Source organism: Anas acuta, chromosome 2 (genome assembly GCF_963932015.1).
Source record: "Anas acuta chromosome 2, bAnaAcu1.1, whole genome shotgun sequence".
NCBI lineage: Eukaryota > Metazoa > Chordata > Aves > Anseriformes > Anatidae > Anas > Anas acuta.
The window spans coordinates 680,969-698,745 of record NC_088980.1 but is presented as its reverse complement, the minus strand read 5'-3'; the positions used below and the strand labels follow the sequence as shown (position 1 = coordinate 698,745).

Genomic DNA, 17,777 nt, shown 5'->3' with positions numbered 1-17,777 from the left:
ATTGAGGTGCCTGATTATTGGGGTGTAGGGTTATTAGGGTGCCTTATTATTGGGGTACTGGCTTATTGGGGTGCCTGATTATTGGGGTGCAGGGTTATTGGGGTATCTGATATTGGGTCACCCAATTATTGGGGTGCCCACCTTGCAAGGCAGCTCAGCCCCGGGGCGCAGGGGGTGCAGCCCCTCTGGGAGCCGTGGTCCCGGCACGGAGCAAGCAGCAGCGTCCAGGGGGGGCCGCAGGGACCTGACCCTCACAAAGGCTGAGCAGAGGGGGCAGCGCAGTGCCCAACGCACCCCCAGCACTGAGCCTGGTGGGGAACCAGGGGGGTCCTCACCCCCGGGCCCCCTCCCAGACCCCCATCGGGTAGGGACCGGGCTGCAGCAGCAGAGCGGAACGGGAAGCTGCGCGCCTGCCCCGGCAGGTGTCACCCGACAAGAAAATAAATCATCTTTCACAAGTGGGTCAAACGCCTAAAAATGTTGCCCGGGAGGTACACGAGAGGAAAAATGAACGCGTGAGGATCCCGGGGAGGGCAGGGAAGTTACCGCAGGGCACCAAGGACCCGGAGCCCAACAGGCCCCAGCCGTGCAGGGCTTTGGGCAGAGCCCCCCGACGTGGGGGTGGTGTTGGAGTGGTGGGGAAAATTGGGCAGAGCGCGCACGGAGCCTTCTCCCGCAGGAGGCACAGGGGGAGGCAGCCCCACAGGGGGCTGGCGGCAATGCGGGTGGGAACGGGGCTGTGCACAGCTGCGTGCGCTGGGATGAAAGCAGACGGAAACTGCAAAGGGCTCGGTTAAAAGCAGCTCGGGGGGAGCCAGGGGGGCTGCGCTCCCTCCCGCACAGCTCCCGCGTCAACGAGCACGCGGGGGGGAGAAAGCAGTGTGCGCAGGGCTGGCGGTACCGCGCCGTGCCGAACCGTGCCGCATGCGGTGCTCCCTGCGGCTCCTCACCCCGGGTAATCCCCTTCTGGTGCTCCAGGAGCTGAGTTAAACCAGTCCCCGGAATCACAGCTCTGGGTGCAGGCTCCTTAAAAGCAGCACTTTTTGTGTTTTAGGGCTGGGGAGGCCGTGAGGTTACGGGGTGAGGAGCGCAAGGGTGGCTGTGGTGGGGCTGGCACAGCCCTGGGTGCGGGGGAAGCCTCGGCAGGGCTCGGAGCCCCTGCGCCCAGCACGATGCCCCCTCCCCGGGGGGGTTTTGGTGACCAACATTTGGTTGCTGCTGCCCCCCACGGAGCCAAGGACTTTTCTGCTTCTCATTTTGCCTTGGTGGTGAGCAGGCGAGGGGTGCCCCAAGACCTGGGGGGGGGGACACACAGCTGGGAGAGCTGACCCAATACCATACCCATACCATGTGGCATCACGCAATAAGAGCTGGGGCAAATTAGGTTGAGTGGGGGACTTTTGGAGAGGTAACGTTTGCCTTCCCAAGACACCGTGACACACGACAAGCCCTGCTTTGCTGGACGTGGCTGAACACCTGCGTGGTGTCGGGAGGCAGGGAAGGAAGTCCTCGGCTCGCTTTGCTCGCAAGCAGCTTTTGCTCTACCAAGTTTTGCTCTACTTTTGCTCTTTTTGCCTTTATCTCAACCCACAAGATTTTCCCGTCCCACTGCGGGGCCGCGAGCGAGCAGCTGCGCGGCGCTGGGCTGCCTGCTGAGAAAAACATCAGGAAAGTGGCGAGGACGAAGTTCTGCCTGGTAAAATAATGTTCCTAACAGAACGTGTGAGTTCCTAGACCACAGCCCCTTCCCTTCACGTCTCTGCCATTCCCACCACCAGTTCCCCCCGACCCCAAAATCTGCAGAGCCTGAAATCCACGCACCCCGCTGCGCCCCTCGCTCTGCTCTGTGCCCAGAACAGCTCAGAAAGCAGCAGCCCCCCCAGGAGCAGCGGGGGCTGCACAGAGCCCGGCCCCACGGCAGCACCCAGGACACTGCGGAGCTGGAGCCCGGCTCCTCGGGCACCAGGCCCGCGGTGAAATCCCCAGCACGGAGAGAAGGCAGAGCCGGAGCCCAGCAGATGGGGAAGCCGCCAACACCCCCGTGCCGGGAAATCACCTCCCCTCGGCGCGCAGGAGGTGTGAAGTGAAGGATTTTCCTGGCACAGGGAGCCAAGAGCTGCTCCCTGCAGGCTGCAGCCCCCAGGATGCCGCGTGGGGCACAGGGACACGTCCCATGCCCATGGTTGGGGACCTCAGCCCGGACACATCCCACGTCCCCCGCGGGCACGGGACACGGGCACAGGGGGTGAGATCCTGCCAGAAGCACCAAAAGCACAACCGATGCCTTTCCCTTACTTTTGTGCCAAAGAGAACAGAAATTTTGGAGAAATTTTGAAGCGCCCCTGCGAGATGCCGAACCGCTGCTGTGCTTGGGCACGAGAAATCCCCCCCCTGTGCCCACCCAGCAGCACCAGGGGGCTCGGAGGTGGCAGAAGCTCTGGCACGAGCTGCATGGCTGGGGCTGGGCTGCGCCCTGTGGTGCCACCCAGTGCCGTGCGGTGCCACCCGGAGCCACCTGGTGCCACCCAGCAGGGCCCAACGCCAGCTCTGATTCAGCCTCGCCGTGGGCTCACGGCCAAGGGCAGGTGGCCTTGGTTGGGCACAAGACATGGGCACGGGCTGGCACCAAAATAAGCTCAGGAGCAGCGTGTCCCCGGTGTGCCAGCAGCCTCCTGCCTGTGCTGTGCCCATGGGAACAGTCACAGCACAGGCAGGAGGGAACAGTCACCAGCCCGGCCCTGGTGCCACCGAGGTCAGCACATGCAGGACAGCCCCTGGACAGTGGCAGCACCGTGCCCGGGGAGGCAGCGAGCTTCTCCACTGCGTGGGGAAAGGCTCCGTGCCCCCCCCCCGGGGTGTCACCGCTCCATCTGCTGCCCTACTTGCGCACCGGCTGCCCCCACGCTTCGCTTTCCAGGGAAAAATGATTTTCTTGACGGCTGACAGATGTGCTGCACCCCCTTCTGCAAGCCCCGCTCCTACAAAACCACGACCTGTGCCGTCAGCATTCACCTGCACGCGTCGGCACAGCAGCTCCCCACGGGCACAAAGTGGGGGTCTTCATTTTTCCTGGTTTTTGGCAAACCAGCCAGGCTGCTTCGGCACGCTGGGGCACGCAGAACCGAAAGGCCAGCAGCCAGAAACCTTGCACCAAGCTCAGAGACATATTGAGACGTGCTGCAGCCCTTCGCAGGGCATCACCGGGCGGGAGCAGCCCCCCCCCCTCGCTCCGCAGGCAGCCTCCTGTCGCCCCATCTGCTCCTGACCCCGTGCTCCAGAACCGCGAGGCGGGGTGAGAAAGTTTCGGGGGAAACTGGGGCAGTTGGAGCAGGGAGAGGCTGCTGGTGGAGCCTTTCCAGGCCAGCGCTGAGGCAGGGCCACGCAGGGAGCCTGCAAGCAGCCACGAGACCCCCGGGCCCCCCAAGGACCCGTTCCACCTTGAGGAGCGGTTACGGCGGTGCCGTGCTCCACCAGAGCGCTCGGCGTGGGGAACCGGTGCCAGTTATTGCCCAAATTCCTCCCCTCTCGCCCGTTTTCTGTGTCAGCCCCGAGCCTGGCACAGGCAGGTGACCATGGGGGCTGTTTTGGGGTGCCCTACTTGTGGGCTGCGTGGCCGTGCCCCCACGTGCGCCGCCCGCACGTGGCCGCGGCAGCCGGGCCCCGCGCCGCAGCGAGCCCCCGGCCCCCCGGCCCCGCTCCCCTCCCGGGACTCATCTGGGCTCTGCTGCCAACAAAAAGCACGAAACGCCTGGAAGTCCCTTTCTTCCTCCTCTGCTGCTCCAGATGAAGGCAGGAGGCCGGGAGACAGCTCCCCAATTATCTCTCCGCAGCGGGAGCGGAGCTGGAGGGGCCGGCAGAAATTGAGGTGGTGACAAGTGCCCGGCACCCTCCCGGCACCGCCAAGGACACGTTTTTGGGTCTCCAATTTCCGAGGACTGAAAGTTACCGAGGTCGCTTGGTGCTGCTGAGCACCGAAGGCTGGGTGAGGCTGGGCGCAGCGTGCCCCACGGCAGGACCCCGGCCCTCTAAAGCCACCCCGGGGACCACCAAGCACCCGGCCTCTGGTCCTGTGATGAGGAAGATGAGGGCACGGAGGGGACCCCGCTGGCAGGGGACTCCTCATCTCGCACAGGAGCACGGCCTCGTGCCCAACACCCCCGGGAAGCAGCGAGGAGAAGGAGGAGGACAGGACAATGTCACAGCCAGCCACAAAAATAGATCAATTGAAGGAAAAACCGCCCGGTTTTCTGCAGCAGAAACCTTTGTGGGGTATTTTTGGCCAAAGATCACGCTTCCCCGGCTCCCACGCTGGAGACACCTCAATTAACCTTTGTGTAATTAGCTCTCCCCGGAAGAACAGATGTCGTTAGCGGGTACCGGGGCAGGAACAAAGGGCACCTTGTGGTGCTGGACCTCGCTCAGAGCAGGACGGGGACAGCCCGTGGGCAGCATCCGGAGCTCCCCCAGCGCACAGACACATCCAAGGGCCTGCAGGAAAGTCAAGGGGATTGCTCTGGGGACTGCAAAGTCTTGGGGGGGGGGGAAATAAAAGCAAAACGCTCGGAAAGGGACCCTGATGACTTGGTCACACCGGAGGAGGCTCCGGGGAGGGGAGGCACAGCAGCCCCGCGGCACCCGAGGGCTCACGGCCACGCGTGGAAAGGAACGGGGCCGGGAAAGGCGCCCGGTGCCTCCTGCAGCAGGGAGCTCAGCTCGGGTGATTTAGGAGCTGCTCCTTCAGGAACAGCCCTCTCTGCCTTAAAAGGAAGCCTCCCTTTGGCTCCCACTGCTCCAGGGCCCCAAAAAGCTGCATGAGCTCATAAAAGACCTGAGGGGGGGGGAAGATTTTCTCTCAAAAGCAAGGCGCAGCTGGTGGGGGAGATGGGAGCCTTGCGGGGCCGTCACGTGCGTTGTTGGTGCTGTGATTCGGGGCTTTCTGCCTGCAGGTCTGAAATGTGGGAACAAACTGCAGCTGGTGTGCGAGCTCCAGCTGGAGGAGGAGGAGGAGGAGGAGGATCCCCGAGGGACACGTTTAAGAGGACAGGGTAGAGCTCAGCCTCACGCCTCCCTGCTGCAGGAGCACCCGAAGGTGCTGAAGCTGGAGGAGAACCAAGCCTGGTCCACGCAGAGCAGGAGCAAAGCGCGGCCACTCGGGTTTGGGGACAATGTAGTGACAGTTTGGGAGCAACCGGGCATGGACACAACCCTCTGCTGGCAAAATGAGGCAGGGGCTGTCCGCAGGGGCCTTCTGCTGCTGTTCCCTGCGTGTGGTTTCAGCCACAGGTCCTTCGGCTTCAACCCTCTCCTGTGCTCAGCCCCTTCAAGCCCAGAGCGTTTCTTTTTCAAGCCCTGGTAAAGCAAAGATCTGCTGGTCCTCATGGTGCTGTCCCCTTCTGTCAGAAAAAAGACACTGATGTTGTCTTGGGGTCATCCTTCGACCTTTGGGGTGCTCCCGTGCCCATGGGATGTGATGGGATGGGATGGGGATGGGGATGGGATGGGGATGGGGATGGGGATGGAGATGGGATGGGGATGGGGATGGGGATGGGGATGGGATGGGGATGGGGATGGGATGGGGATGGGGATGGGATGGGATGGGATGGGGATGGGGATGGGATGGGGATGGGGATGGGATGGGGATGGGGATGGGATGGGGATGGGATGGGGATGGGGATGGGATGGGATGGGATGGGGATGGGGATGGGGGTGGGATGGGGATGGGGATGGGGATGGGGATGGGGATGGGGCTGCCGGATGAGGTCAGCAGGAAAACATTTCAAAACGCGGGGTCAGAGGAGGGCGAGGTGTTCGGGGGGAAGCCTCGCTGCGGGGCCGCAGAGGCACAGGAGGGAGCAGGGCTGAGCACGGTCACCTTGCCCTGCACCAGGGGGGTGTCCGCGGCACCTCTGCGGTACCCCCAGCTTTTGGGGTGTCTGCAGCCTGCTCCTTTGGGCAGCCGGGGGGTTTCTGTCGCCCAATCCCTTCACCTCGATGACAGGGATGCCGCTCATCCGCGCAGCTCGGCCCTTCCCGCACTCGGCTTTTGTCGCTCTTTGGGGCAAAAAGAGGCGTCGGCAGCGCCAGCCCCGACTCCCCGCAGCCGTTCGCTGCCGGTGCCATGCTCTGCGTGCAGCTGATAAGAGATAACACCACAGGATTGATAAACACCAGCTCACAGGGCTTTCTGCAAAGCCTCCTTTGATGCCACGCACCCTCCGGTGCTTTCTTTTTACAGAAACAGGAATTTTTTTCCTTAAAAGCGAGAAGTTTTCCCAATCCCCGCCGAGTCTGAGCTCGGCACCTGGCAGCCAGCAGCCGGCTGTGAGGAGCTGCGACTGCAAAGGGTCCTGCCCCGGGGACACACCGGGAGCCCCAGTAGCCCCAGTAACCCCATTTGCCCCAGTGACCCCGGTAGCCCCAGTCACCCCAGTAGACTTGCTAGCCTCGGTAGCCCCAGTCACCCTGGTAACCCCAGTAGCCCCAGTGACCCCAGTAACTCCGGTAGACCCAGTAACCCTGGTAACTCTGGTAGCCCTGGTGACCCCAGAAGCCCTGGTAGCCCCGGTAAGCCTGGTAGCCCCCGTGACCCCAGTAACTCCGGTAGCCCTGGTGACCTCAGCAGCCCCAGTAACCCCAGTAGCCCCAGTAACCCCAGTGACTCCGGTAGAACCAGTAACCCTGGTAACTCTGGTAGCCCCAGTGACCCCAGAATCCCCGGTAACCCCGGTAACCCCGGTAGCCCTGGCGACCCCAGTTACCCCGGTCACCCCAGTAGCCCCAGTAACCCCAGTAGCCCTGGTGACCCCAGTAGCCTCAGTGACCCTGGTACCCCCGGTAGCCCCGGTAAGCCTGGTACCCCTGGTAGCCCCGGTGACCCTAGTAGCCCCGGTGACCCCGGTGACCCTGGTAGCCCCGGTAGCCCCGGTGACCCTGGTGACCCCGGTAGCCCCAGCGACCACCGCACACCGGGGCCGGGCCGGGCCCGCAGGCCGCGCGGTCCTCCAGGGCAGGCCGCGTTGCCATGGCGCCGGAGCCGCTCTAGCTGCGGACCATAGAGAGGAGGCCTCAAAACCCCGCGGGTTGCTATGGTAACGGGGGGCGTGGCCACGCCGGGCGGGAGGCGGGGCCTGATGGAGGCGTTGCCATGGCGACGGGAGGGGCTGGGGAACGGCCCGGCCCCCCCATAGCCCCCCATAGCCCCCCACAGCCCCCCCATAGCCCCCCATAGCCCCCCCACGGCCCCCCCATAGCCCCCTCATAGCCCCCCCATAACCCCCCATAGCCCCCCATAGCCCCACACAGCCCCACACAGCCCCCCATAGCCCCCCACAGCCCCCCCATAACCCCCCACAGCCCCCCCATTGACCCCCGCAGCCCCCCACAGCCCCCCGTAGCCCCCCACAGTTCCCCCATAGCCCCCCACAGCCCCCCCCGAAGACCCCCACAGCCCCACCCGCTGTTGCCCTCGCCCCCTGGGAGCCCCCAGCTCCAGCCCCTGCCAGTGCCCAGAGCCCAAAACATCCCCAGCAGTGGGGATGGGGACAATAATGGGACAGGGACACAGGGACAAGGACGGGACAGGGAGGTACACAGGGACCCAGGGACAGGAATGGGACAGGGATAGGACAGGGATGGGACAGGGACAGGGATGGGGACGGGGACAGGGACAGGGACAGGGACAATAATAGGACAGGGACAGGGACATAGGGAGAAGACAGGACAGGACAAGGCTGGGACAGGGATAGGACAGGGACAGGGATGGGGATGGGGACAGGGACAAGGACAATAATGGGACAGGGACAGGGATGGGACAGGAATGGGACAGGGATGGGACAGGGACAGGAATGGGGACGGGGACAGGGACAGGGACAATAATGGGACAGGGACAGGGACAGGGACATAGGGACAAGACAGGACAGGACAAGGCTGGGACAGGGATAGGCCAGGGAGGGACACAGGGACACAGGGACAGGGACAGCGCTGCCCGCCCCCCCTGCCCGCCCCCCCTGCCCGGCAATCATTAACCGGGAGCCGAGCGGGGCCTGGGCGCGATGCGGGGGGGAAGCCGCCTCTTCCTCCCCCTCCTCCTCCTCCTCCTCCCCGTCCTCCCCCTCCTCTGCTGGGGGGCAGGTAAGGACCCCCCCCGGCACCCCCGAGACCCCCGAGACCCCCGGGACCTCCGGGACCCCCAGCACGGCCCCGCTGCGGCACGGCCGGGGCACACCGGGACCCTGCTTGGGGGGGCAGGGGGGTCAGGGGGGAGTCTGTGCTTATGGGACACTGGGATCAGGGGGGTCTGTCCCCATGGGGACACTGGGATCAGAGGGGTCTGTCCCCATGGGGACACTGGGATCGGGGGTCTGTGCTTATGGGAAACTGGGATCAGGGGGGTCTGTCCCCATGGGGACACCAGGGTCACAAATGTCCATGCCCATGGGACACTGGGGTCTGTGCTTATGGGGACAGAAGGGTCAGAGGGGTCTGTCCCCATGGGGACAGTGGGGTCAGGGGGCTGTGCTTATGGGGACAGTGGGATCAGGGGGTTTGTGCCCATGGGACAGTGGGATCGGGGGTCTGTGTGTATGGGGACACTGGGATTGGGGGTCTGTGCCCATGGGGACACTGGGATCAGAGGGGTCTGTCCCCATGGGGACACCAGGGTCACAAATGTCCATGCCCATGGGACACTGGGGTCTGTGCTTATGGGGACAGAAGGGTCAGAGGGGTCTGTCCCCATGGGGACACTGGGATCAGGGGGGTCTGTGCCCATGGGGACACCAGGGTCACAAATGTCCATGCCCATGGGACACTGGGGTCTGTGCTTATGGGGACAGAAGGGTCAGAGGGGTCTGTCCCCATGGGGACAGTGGGGTCGGGGGTCTGTGCTTATGGGACACTGGGATCAGGGGGTTTGTGCCCATGGGACAGTGGGATCGGGGGTCTGTGCTTATGGGGACACTGGGATCAGAGGGGTCTGTCCCCATGGGGACACCAGGGTCACAAATGTCCATGCCCATGGGACACTGGGGTCTGTGTTTATGGGGACAGAAGGGTCAGAGGGGTCTGTCCCCATGGGGACAGTGGGGTGGGGGGGTCTGTGCTTATGGGGACAGTGGGATCAGGGGGGTCTGTGCCCATGGGGACACCAGGCTCAGAGGTGCCCATGCCCATGGGGACACCGGGGTCCGTGCTTATGGGGCCACCAGGCTCAGCGGTGTCTGTGCCCACGGGGACTCGGGGCTCAGTGCGGGCCATGGGGTTTATTGGGGTCGGTGCCAGGGGGCTCAGCTGCTTTCACCCCCCCAGCTGAGCCCGGCTGCGGGTCCGGCCCCCCCTGTCCCCCTTGGAGCAGCTGCGTGGAGCACCCGGGGGGGGCCACGTGCCGCTGCGAGCCCGGCTTCACCCCCAGCACCGACCGCGGCTGCGTGCCAGGTAGGGGACGGGACCCCCTGGGGGGCTGCGTGCCGGGGGGGGGACACTCACACGGGGACCCCCATGGGATGGGGAACCCCCCGCTCCGGCCACCCTGACCCGAGCCCCCCGAAGCCAGGACGTTCCCGGGGCTCCTGACGCCGCGGGACCCCAAAGCCGTGGCCGTGAGCCCCATGCTGGAGGTGGATCTGCCCCGGCTGGTGAGTGGGGGGCTCGGGGGGGGGCTCGGGGGGGGCTCAGCAGGAGGGGGCCCACCCGCAGCACCCAGCTGAGCCCCCCCCCCAGTTCCAGCGCATCCTGGGGTCCCTGGACCTCTACGTGGCCTCGTCCCTCCTGGAGCCGCAGTGAGTGCCGGGGGTCCTGCCCGCCGCCCCCCCCCGAGCCCCCCCTCACCCCACGGGTGACACGGGGGGGTCCCCGCAGGCGGGGGGCAGCGGGGGTGACGGTGCTGCACAGCTTCTCGGTGCTGTCCTCGGTGACATCCCGGCACGTGGAGGAGGCCGTGGCGAGCTTCCAAGCGCGCTGCCAGCCCCCAGACCCCGGCTGCCGGCTGCTGCGGGACGTGGTCACCTACCGCAGTGCGTGGGGGTTTTGGGGGGGGTCCTGGGGGGGGGGGGATCCCCGCTTCTTAACCCTCGTCCCCTTTCCCCCCCCAGGCATGAGCCTGTGCGAGCTGCAGCCCTGCGACCCCATATCCACCGTGTGCCTGCCCCAGGAGGGGGTCGCCCTCTGCGCCTGCCGCCCGGGTTTCCGCAGCGCCCACCCCATGGATCGCGCCTGCACCGGTGGGGGCCGGGGGGGGGGCAAGGGGGGGGGCCTGGGGTTGAGGTCCCGGGGGGGGAGCTGGGATGGGGGGTGGTCTTCGGGGCTCCATGGGGGTGCTGATGGGGTGGGGGAGGTCTGAGGGTGGGGGTCGCAGCCCGTGGGGCAGGGGCAGGCCCCAAGTGGGGGGGTCGTGGCCCCTCGGGGGTCTGAACCCCCCCATGTCCCCCCCCCACCTCCGGGGGTGCACGGCTCGCCCTCCGTCCCCAGCCTGCCGCCCCGGGTCGCGGCTGAGAGATGGCGTTTGCGAGAGGTGAGTGCGACCCCCCCCGACCCCCCCGGTCCCCCCCCGGCCCCTCCCGGCCCCCCCTGGGCTCTCCCGGCCCCGAGCCCCCAGCCCCGCCGCCCCCCCTCAGCGCCCCCCCCCCCCCGCAGGTGCCCCTTCGGCTTCGGCGGCTTCGAGTGCGAGGAGCGTGAGTGCGGCACGGGGACAGACCCCGGCCCCGACCCCGACCCCGGCCCCGACCCCGACCCCGGCCCCGACCCCAATCCCGATCCCGATCCCGGCCCCGGCCCCGGCCCCGGCCCCGACCCCGACCCCGACCCCAATCCCAATCCCGATCCCGACCCCGGCCCCGACCCTGATCCCGACCCTGGCCCCAGCCCCGAGCCCAAACCCGACCTCGACCCCTATCCCGACCCCGATCCTGACCCCAACCCTGACCCCACCCCCGATTTCAACCCCGACCCTGACCCCGACCCCTGCCCCGGCCCGACCCCGACCCCGACCCCGACCCCCATCCCAATCCCGATCCTGACACTGACCCCGATCCCGACACTGACCCCTGTCCCCTCCCCAATCCCGATCCTAATCCCGATCCCGATCCCTCCCCGACCCCTCCCCGACCCCGACTCCGACCCCGATCCCGTCCCCGACCCCGACCCCGACCCCGACCCCGACCCCGACCCCGACCCCTATCCCCATCCTGATCCCGATCCTAATCCCGACCCCGACCCTGTCCCGATCCCGATCCCAATCCCAATCCCGATCCCGACCCCGGCCCCAACCCCGACCCCTCCCCGATCCCGGCCCCGAACCCGACCCCGATCCCAGCCCCGGCCTCGACCCCGACCCCGATCCTAATCCCGACCCCTCCCCGACCCCTCCCCGATCCCGTCCCCGACCCCGACCCCGACCCCGACCCCAACCCCTAACCCCATCCAGACCCTATCCTAACCCCGACCCCGACCCCGACCCCAACCCCTAACCCCATCCTGATCCCTATCCTACTCCCGACCCCGACCCCTCCCCGACCCCGTCCTGGCCCCGACCCCATTTCCAGCCCCGACCCCATCCCAATCCCGATCCCAATCCCGCCCCCTCTCCCCGCAGCCCTCCTGCTGGCGCTGGTGCTGGTGTCGTGCTGCGGGGGGGCCCTGCTGCTGCTGCTGCTGCTGCTGCTGCTCGGCGGGTACGGCCCCCCCCCGACCCCCCCGACCCCCCCGACCCCCCCGGCCCCCCCGGTCCCCCATCCCCGGCTCTGCGTGGGGAGGGGGATGCGGCGGGGCTCCCCCACTCGCACCCCACCCGGAGCCCCCCCCGTACTCCCCAAATCTCAGCCCCCGTCCCGTTCCCCCCTCCTCCCCCCCCCAGGAGATCCCGGCGCCCCCCCCCGCCACCTCCCTCCCCGCTGCCCGACCTGGGGGCCCTGCAGTTCCCGGCGCGGGGGCTCAGCCTGCCCCGGGTTCAGCCCTGCGGGACCCCCGAGGTCGAGCACCCCGAGCCCCCCCCGGTGAGTGTGTGTGTGGCGTGGGAAGGAGGGGGGGCGGGAGATTCCCCCCCCCGTGGGGACGCTCCCACGGTGCGTGACGGCTCCCCCCGCAGCCTGCCCGCATGGAGACCTTCCTGGCGCACCGGGGGGGCCCGGCAGGACGGGGCGAGGACCGCGACTATTTCTGAAGAGCCAACCCCCCTCACCCCCCCCCCGCTGCTTCCCACGCGGGACGGAGCTGCGGGGATCCACGCGTGGGGGGGTGGGGGGGGCACCGCTGTACCCAGCACGGAGGATAAAGTGGAAGCCGCAGCTGCTCCGAGTGGTTTTTGGGGTGGGAGCAGCCAATGCGCATCTGCATTTATGGCACGGGGGGGGGCGGGGGAGCAGCTCATGCACTCCCACGCCCCCCCCACGCCCCCCCCCCCGTGCCCAGGATGTAGCCACGGGCACGAGTGGGAGCCTCCCGCGCGCGCCCTGGCTGTTATCTCGCCTCGTCCCTGGAGTTTGATCGCAGCGAGGCCATAAAGAGCGGAGCCCCCGGGACGCGGAGGGCGTGGGGGGGGGAACGACCGGACGGGGACGGCCACGGGTGTTCATTAACCCGCGGGGGGGGGGGGGGGGGAAGCCGGGCGCGGAGCCCCACGCGTGGGATGCGCTGGGGAGGGAAGTGGGAAAGGGGACAAGGGAAGGGGGGGGGGCGACGCGCGGGACGGCTCCGCGCGCTTCTGCAGCAAGTGGGGAGGAAAAGGGGGGGGCCGCAGCATGGGACCCCCACCCTGGGGTGCTGCCCCGGAGCACGGGGCCCCTCCCCGGCCCCCCCCGCGGGGGCGGGGCGGCGCGGAGCGGAGCGCGGCGGCGAGCGGCGGCGAGCGCGCAGGTGCGGGAGGCGGCGGGGGGGGGCGGGGGGGGGGGGGCAGCCGGGGTCGGAGCCCCCCCCCCATGGGGGGTGCTTGGGGGGGGGCACCGTGGGGCGGCCCCACTCGTGGCGGGGCGAGGGAAGGGGGGCAGCGGCCGTGCCCGTGCCCGTGCGCGCTCGGCACCGGGGATGCGGAGCCCGCTCCCGGCCTTGACCCCGGGGGGGGGAGGCAGCGGGGGCAGGATCTGGCCCCCGGCCCGTGCAATGCGCAGGGGGGGGCGGAGGAGCCCGGGGGGGGTCAGCGCCCCGCGGCACGGCCGGGTCGGGGCAGAGAGCCCGGGCAGCGCCGCGCTCCCCACGCGAGGTGAGTGGAGGGCGCACCAAGGGGGCTGTCGGGGCCGGGCGCTCCGCCAAGGAAGGGGGGTCCCGGGGGGGCTCGGACCCGGGTCGGGGGGGTCAGGGTCAGCCCCCGCTGCCCCGTGCCCGCTGTTTGTGAGTTTTGGAGCGCCGGAGGAGCCCCACGGAAGGAGCCGCGCAGCGCTCGCTGTCCCCGTGCCCACCGGGGGGGTGGTCTCCAGCACCCCCCAAGCTCAAGACGCTGCTTTCGGGGACCCCCCCGAACCCCCAGCTGGGATCACTGGGGCTGTGCAGCCCCCGCGCTGGGCACATTGCTGCTACTGTGGCTGCTCAGGGTGTCACTGGGTGCCACCACCCCGCAACCCCAGGCACAGGAGCTGTGTGGGATGGGGGGGGTGAAGCCCCCCCTGGCCACCTCCCGCTGTTCCTTGGCTCTGTGCCTGCCCCCCGTGTCTGGGGGCACCGTGCCCGCCTGTACCAGGTGTGAGGGGGGGGCTCTGATCCTCCAGGGGCCGGTGCCCGGTGCTGTGGGGCAGGACGAGGCGCCCTTTGCTGTGCAGAGCCCACGCCGGGTTTTGTGTGCGGGGAGAGGGCACCCATGGGTGGCACCCTGGTGTGGGGAGGGGAGCAGCCGCTCCTCCTGCCTGGGGCGCAGCGTGAGCGCACGGCACCGACATCCCCCCGCGGCATCACCCCAAGGCAGGACCTGTTCCTCCCCAGGTCCCCGGGAAGGATGTGGCCGCTCCGGCTCACCTGGGCGCTGGCCGTGCTGGGCATCGCGGCTGGCACCGACCCCACTGTGCCACCGCCGGACAAGGCCTCCATCTTCGCCGACCTGACGCCCGCGGAGCTGCGCGCGGTGCGGGACTTCCTGATGGGCCGCCCGGAGCTGGGGCTGTCCCCGAGCCGGGGGGGCTCCCTGGCGCAGAACACGCTCTTCCTGGTGGAGCTGCTGCCCCCCAAGAAGCGGCTGGCCCTGCGCCACTTGGACAAGGGCGGCCCCGCGCCCCGGCGCCAGGCTCGAGCCGTCGTCTTCTTCGGGGGGCAGGCGGAGCCCAACATCACCGAATTCGCCGTGGGGCCCCTGCCGCGGCCCAGCTCCTACCGGCCCCTGCGCTTCAAGGGCAGGCGCACGGTGCCCTTCGCCGCCCGGCCCATGACGCAGCTGGAGTACGAGCTGCTGCACCGCGCGCTCGTGCGGGCGACGGAGCCGCTGTACCGGCTGCTGCGCGACGCCACCGGCTTCTGGTACCACAACTGCACCGACCGCTGCCTCACCTTCTCGGACATCGCACCCCGAGGGTTGGCGCCCGGCGAGCGCCGCAGCTGGTTCATGCTGCAGCGCTTCGTGGAGGGCTACTTCCTGCACCCCGTGGGGCTGGAGATCCTCATCGACCACCGGGACCCCGATCCGCGCCGCTGGGCCGTCCAGAGCGTCTGGTACAACGGGCAGTACTTCTCCAGCCCGCAGGAGCTGGCCGAGCGCTACGAGCAGGGGCAGGTGGCGGTGGCACGGCTGGACGACCACACGTCCCAGCTCCTCTTCTCCACCTATGTGCCGCGCGGGCGCTTCACCACCGGCACCCCCACCGACGTGCACGGGGCCAAGGTGTGCGAGCCCCAGGGCCGGCGCTACCGGCTGCGGGGGAACCGGCTGGAGTACGGGGGCTGGAGCCTGGCCTTCCGCCTGCGCTCCTCCTCCGGCCTCCAGCTCTTCGACCTGCGTTTCAACGAGGAGCGCGTGGCCTACGAGGTGAGCGTGCAGGAGGCCATCGCCTTCTACGGCGGCGACACGCCGGCCGCCATGCAGACCAAGTACATCGACGCCGGCTGGGGCATGGGCTCCGTCACCTACGAGCTGGCCCCCGGCATCGACTGCCCCGAGGTGGCCACGTACCTGGACGCCCACCACTTCTACGACACCGACAGGCCGGTGCGCTTCGCCCGCGCCGTCTGCATCTTCGAGCTGCCCACGGGCGTCCCGCTCCGGCGGCACTTCAACAGCAACTTCCAGGGCGGGTACCACTTCTACGCCGGGCTGGAGGGGCACGCCCTGGTGCTGCGCACAACCTCCACCGTCTACAACTACGACTACATCTGGGACTTCCTCCTCTACCCCAACGGCGTGATGGAGGCCAAGGTCCACGCCACCGGCTTCATCCACGCCACCTTCTACACGCCGCAGGGCCGGCGCTACGGCAGCCGCGTCCAGAGCCACGTCCTGGGCAACATGCACACCCACCTGGTGCACTACAAGGTGGACCTGGACATCGCAGGTGCAGCCCCTGACCAACCCCCTGGGGCTGGACCCTGTGCCGGCAGCTGCGGGAGGGGGCTTGGGGGTGGCACGGAGCTGGGGAGGGGGCTCGGGGCCGTGTCCCTGCTGCCGCAGGGTGATTCTGGAGCAATTGCAGCTCACGGCCTCTCCGCTTGCAGGCACTGGCAACAGCTTCGAGACGGTGGACTTGAGCTTCGAGAACATCTCCAACCCCTGGAGCCCCGACGCGCGCGTGGTGCAGCCCTGGCTGCACCGGCGGCCGCGCCGCAGCGAGCGCCAGGCGGCTTTCCCCCTGGGCCAGGCGCTGCCCCGCTACCTGCTCTTCTCCAACCCTCGCCAGCAAAACCGCTGGGGCCACGCGCGCAGCTACCGCATCCAGCACAGCTCCCACGCCGGGCGCGTGCTGCCCCGCGGCTGGAGGGAGGAGAGGGGCATCTCCTGGGGCAGGTGGGGCTCCGGGAGGGGCTCTCGGCAGCGGGCACCCCCTGCTGCATCCAGGGGAGTGGGGTGGGAGAGGTGTCCTGCAGGCCTGTGGCACGCATGCACGTGGCTCTGCAGGGTCCCCGTGCTCAATGGCAGGGCTGATCCTGTCCCTGTCCCTGTCCCTGTCCCCGTCCCCGCAGGTACCACCTGGCCGTGACGCGGCACCACGAGAACGAAGCCGTCAGCAGCAGCCTCTACACCCAGAACGACCCCTGGGAGCCCCTGGTCAACTTTGAGAGCTTCATCCGTGACGACGAGAACATCGAGGACCAGGTGACGGGGACAGCGGGGCTGGGGACAGCGGGGCTGGGGGCTGGGGGCTGGGGCCGGATGGAGCAGGGGTGGCTCTGGGCGTCTCCAAGCCCCGTGGCCCTCTGACGGCCGCGGTCCCCCCCCCCCACGCAGGACCTGGTGGCCTGGGTGACCGTGGGCTTCCTGCACATCCCGCACGCCGAGGACGTCCCCAACACGGCCACCCCTGGCAACGCCGTCGGCTTCTTCCTGCGCCCCTTCAACTTCTTCGACGAGGACCCCTCGGTGGCCTCACTCAGCCCCGTCATCGTCCGCCCGCTGGACCAGAGCTTCTCGCGCCTGGAGGTGCAGCGCTGGACGCCCGACACCCCCGGCCCCTGCGTCGCGCCGGGGCCCTTCACCTACAATGGCACCTACTGGCCCGAGTGAGCGCACGGGGACCTTGGGGACCTTGGGGACCCCAGGGACCTTGGGAACCTTGGGGACTCCGGGGACCTTGGGAACCTTGGGGACCCCGGGGACCTTGGGGACCTTGGGAACCTTGGAGACTCCGGGGACCTTGGGGACCTTGGGGACCCCGGGGACCTTGGAGACTCCAGGGACCTTGGGAACCTTGGGGACCCCGGGGACCTTGGGGACCTTGGGAACCTTGGGGACTCCGGGGACCTTGGGAACCTTGGGGACCTTGGGGACCCCGGCCCCTGGGGCTCAATAAAAGCTGTGCCACCACCAGTCTCTGCCTGGCTGCGCCCCCCCCCGCCGGCTGTCGCAATGTTTGATGACGCCTGCGTTCAAGGTTGGCCCCCCCGCACCCTCCCACGGCCTTTGCCCCCCCAGCCCCCTGTGCACCGGGCTGCTGGCGCTGACCCCCCCCCTCCTTCCCGCACCACCCCGGGGGTCCCCAGCCGCCTCCCCCCCCCCCCATCGCAGCCGCACACAGAGACGCATTCTCGGTCGGGTTTATTGGGGTGCGGGGACGGGGACGGGGGGGCTCCTACCGCAGAAGGCGACATGCGGGGCTGGGTGAGGGGGGGGGCACGCAGAGACCCGGGCAGCGCCCGGCTACGGGACGACGGCACGAACACGGCACACGCTACGGGGAGCCGGGGGGGGGCGGGCGCGTACCCCACAGCCCCCGACCGGACCCTGCCCGCGCCCCCCCACCCCGGGGCGTCCCCCCCCTTGTGCGTGTGGCCCCGGGGGTCGGTGCAGGCGGGGGGGGGCCGGGGCAGGGGGTGGGACCCCCCCGCCGCTCCCACCTGCCCGGTGCCACCCGCAGGGCGCGGGGGGGCGACCCCGGGGCAAGGGGGGGGCCGCGGCTGGGGGCGTCCCCTGGGAACGGGGGGGCGCGGGGAGGGGACAGGGGAGAAGGCGCCGGGCCAGGGCGAGGACGGGGACGCGTCCGGGGGGGCCCACGCGGGTGCTGCCGCCCTCCCCACGCCACGGCGGGCAGGAGGCACGGCCGGGACCCCCCCAGCCCCCCCCGCAACCCGCCCCCAGCCCCACGGGCACAGCGCCCCCGGGAGCCCCCAGCGCGCCCCCGGCCACGCGTGGCCCCGCACCCACGGAGCGCGCAGGGCGG

At 69.1% G+C, this 17,777-nt stretch overlaps 2 protein-coding genes across 9 annotated transcripts; both read left to right on the top strand.

Moving 5' to 3' along the window:
• Positions 1-7,981: 7,981 nt before the first annotated feature.
• Positions 7,982-12,278, top strand: LOC137851949 (protein HEG homolog 1-like). Of its 4 annotated transcripts, none has more exons than XM_068673106.1 (11): positions 7,982-8,130; positions 9,307-9,432; positions 9,547-9,632; positions 9,718-9,776; positions 9,889-10,010; positions 10,089-10,217; positions 10,465-10,507; positions 10,630-10,667; positions 11,588-11,666; positions 11,849-11,987; positions 12,080-12,278. In XM_068673106.1, the coding sequence occupies exons 1-11, from the start codon at positions 8,052-8,054 to the stop codon at positions 12,152-12,154; spliced, it is 975 nt and encodes a 324-aa protein (XP_068529207.1). In that variant the 5' UTR covers positions 7,982-8,051; the 3' UTR covers positions 12,155-12,278. The 4 variants fall into 4 exon arrangements, with proteins under 4 accessions (XP_068529207.1, XP_068529206.1, XP_068529205.1 ...); XM_068673105.1 differs by having other exon boundaries at positions 9,856-10,010; positions 11,852-11,987; XM_068673104.1 differs by having other exon boundaries at positions 9,856-10,010.
• A 316-nt stretch (positions 12,279-12,594) lies between these two features.
• On the top strand, positions 12,595-16,924 carry AOC1 (amine oxidase copper containing 1). Of its 5 annotated transcripts, none has more exons than XM_068673064.1 (5): positions 12,595-12,846; positions 13,903-15,458; positions 15,619-15,907; positions 16,084-16,216; positions 16,349-16,924. In XM_068673064.1, the coding sequence occupies exons 1-5, from the start codon at positions 12,620-12,622 to the stop codon at positions 16,622-16,624; spliced, it is 2,481 nt and encodes an 826-aa protein (XP_068529165.1). In that variant the 5' UTR covers positions 12,595-12,619; the 3' UTR covers positions 16,625-16,924. The 5 variants fall into 5 exon arrangements, with proteins under 5 accessions (XP_068529165.1, XP_068529164.1, XP_068529163.1 ...); XM_068673063.1 differs by having other exon boundaries at positions 13,882-15,458; XM_068673062.1 differs by lacking the exon at positions 12,595-12,846 and adding an exon at positions 12,894-13,189.
• Positions 16,925-17,777: the final 853 nt, after the last annotated feature.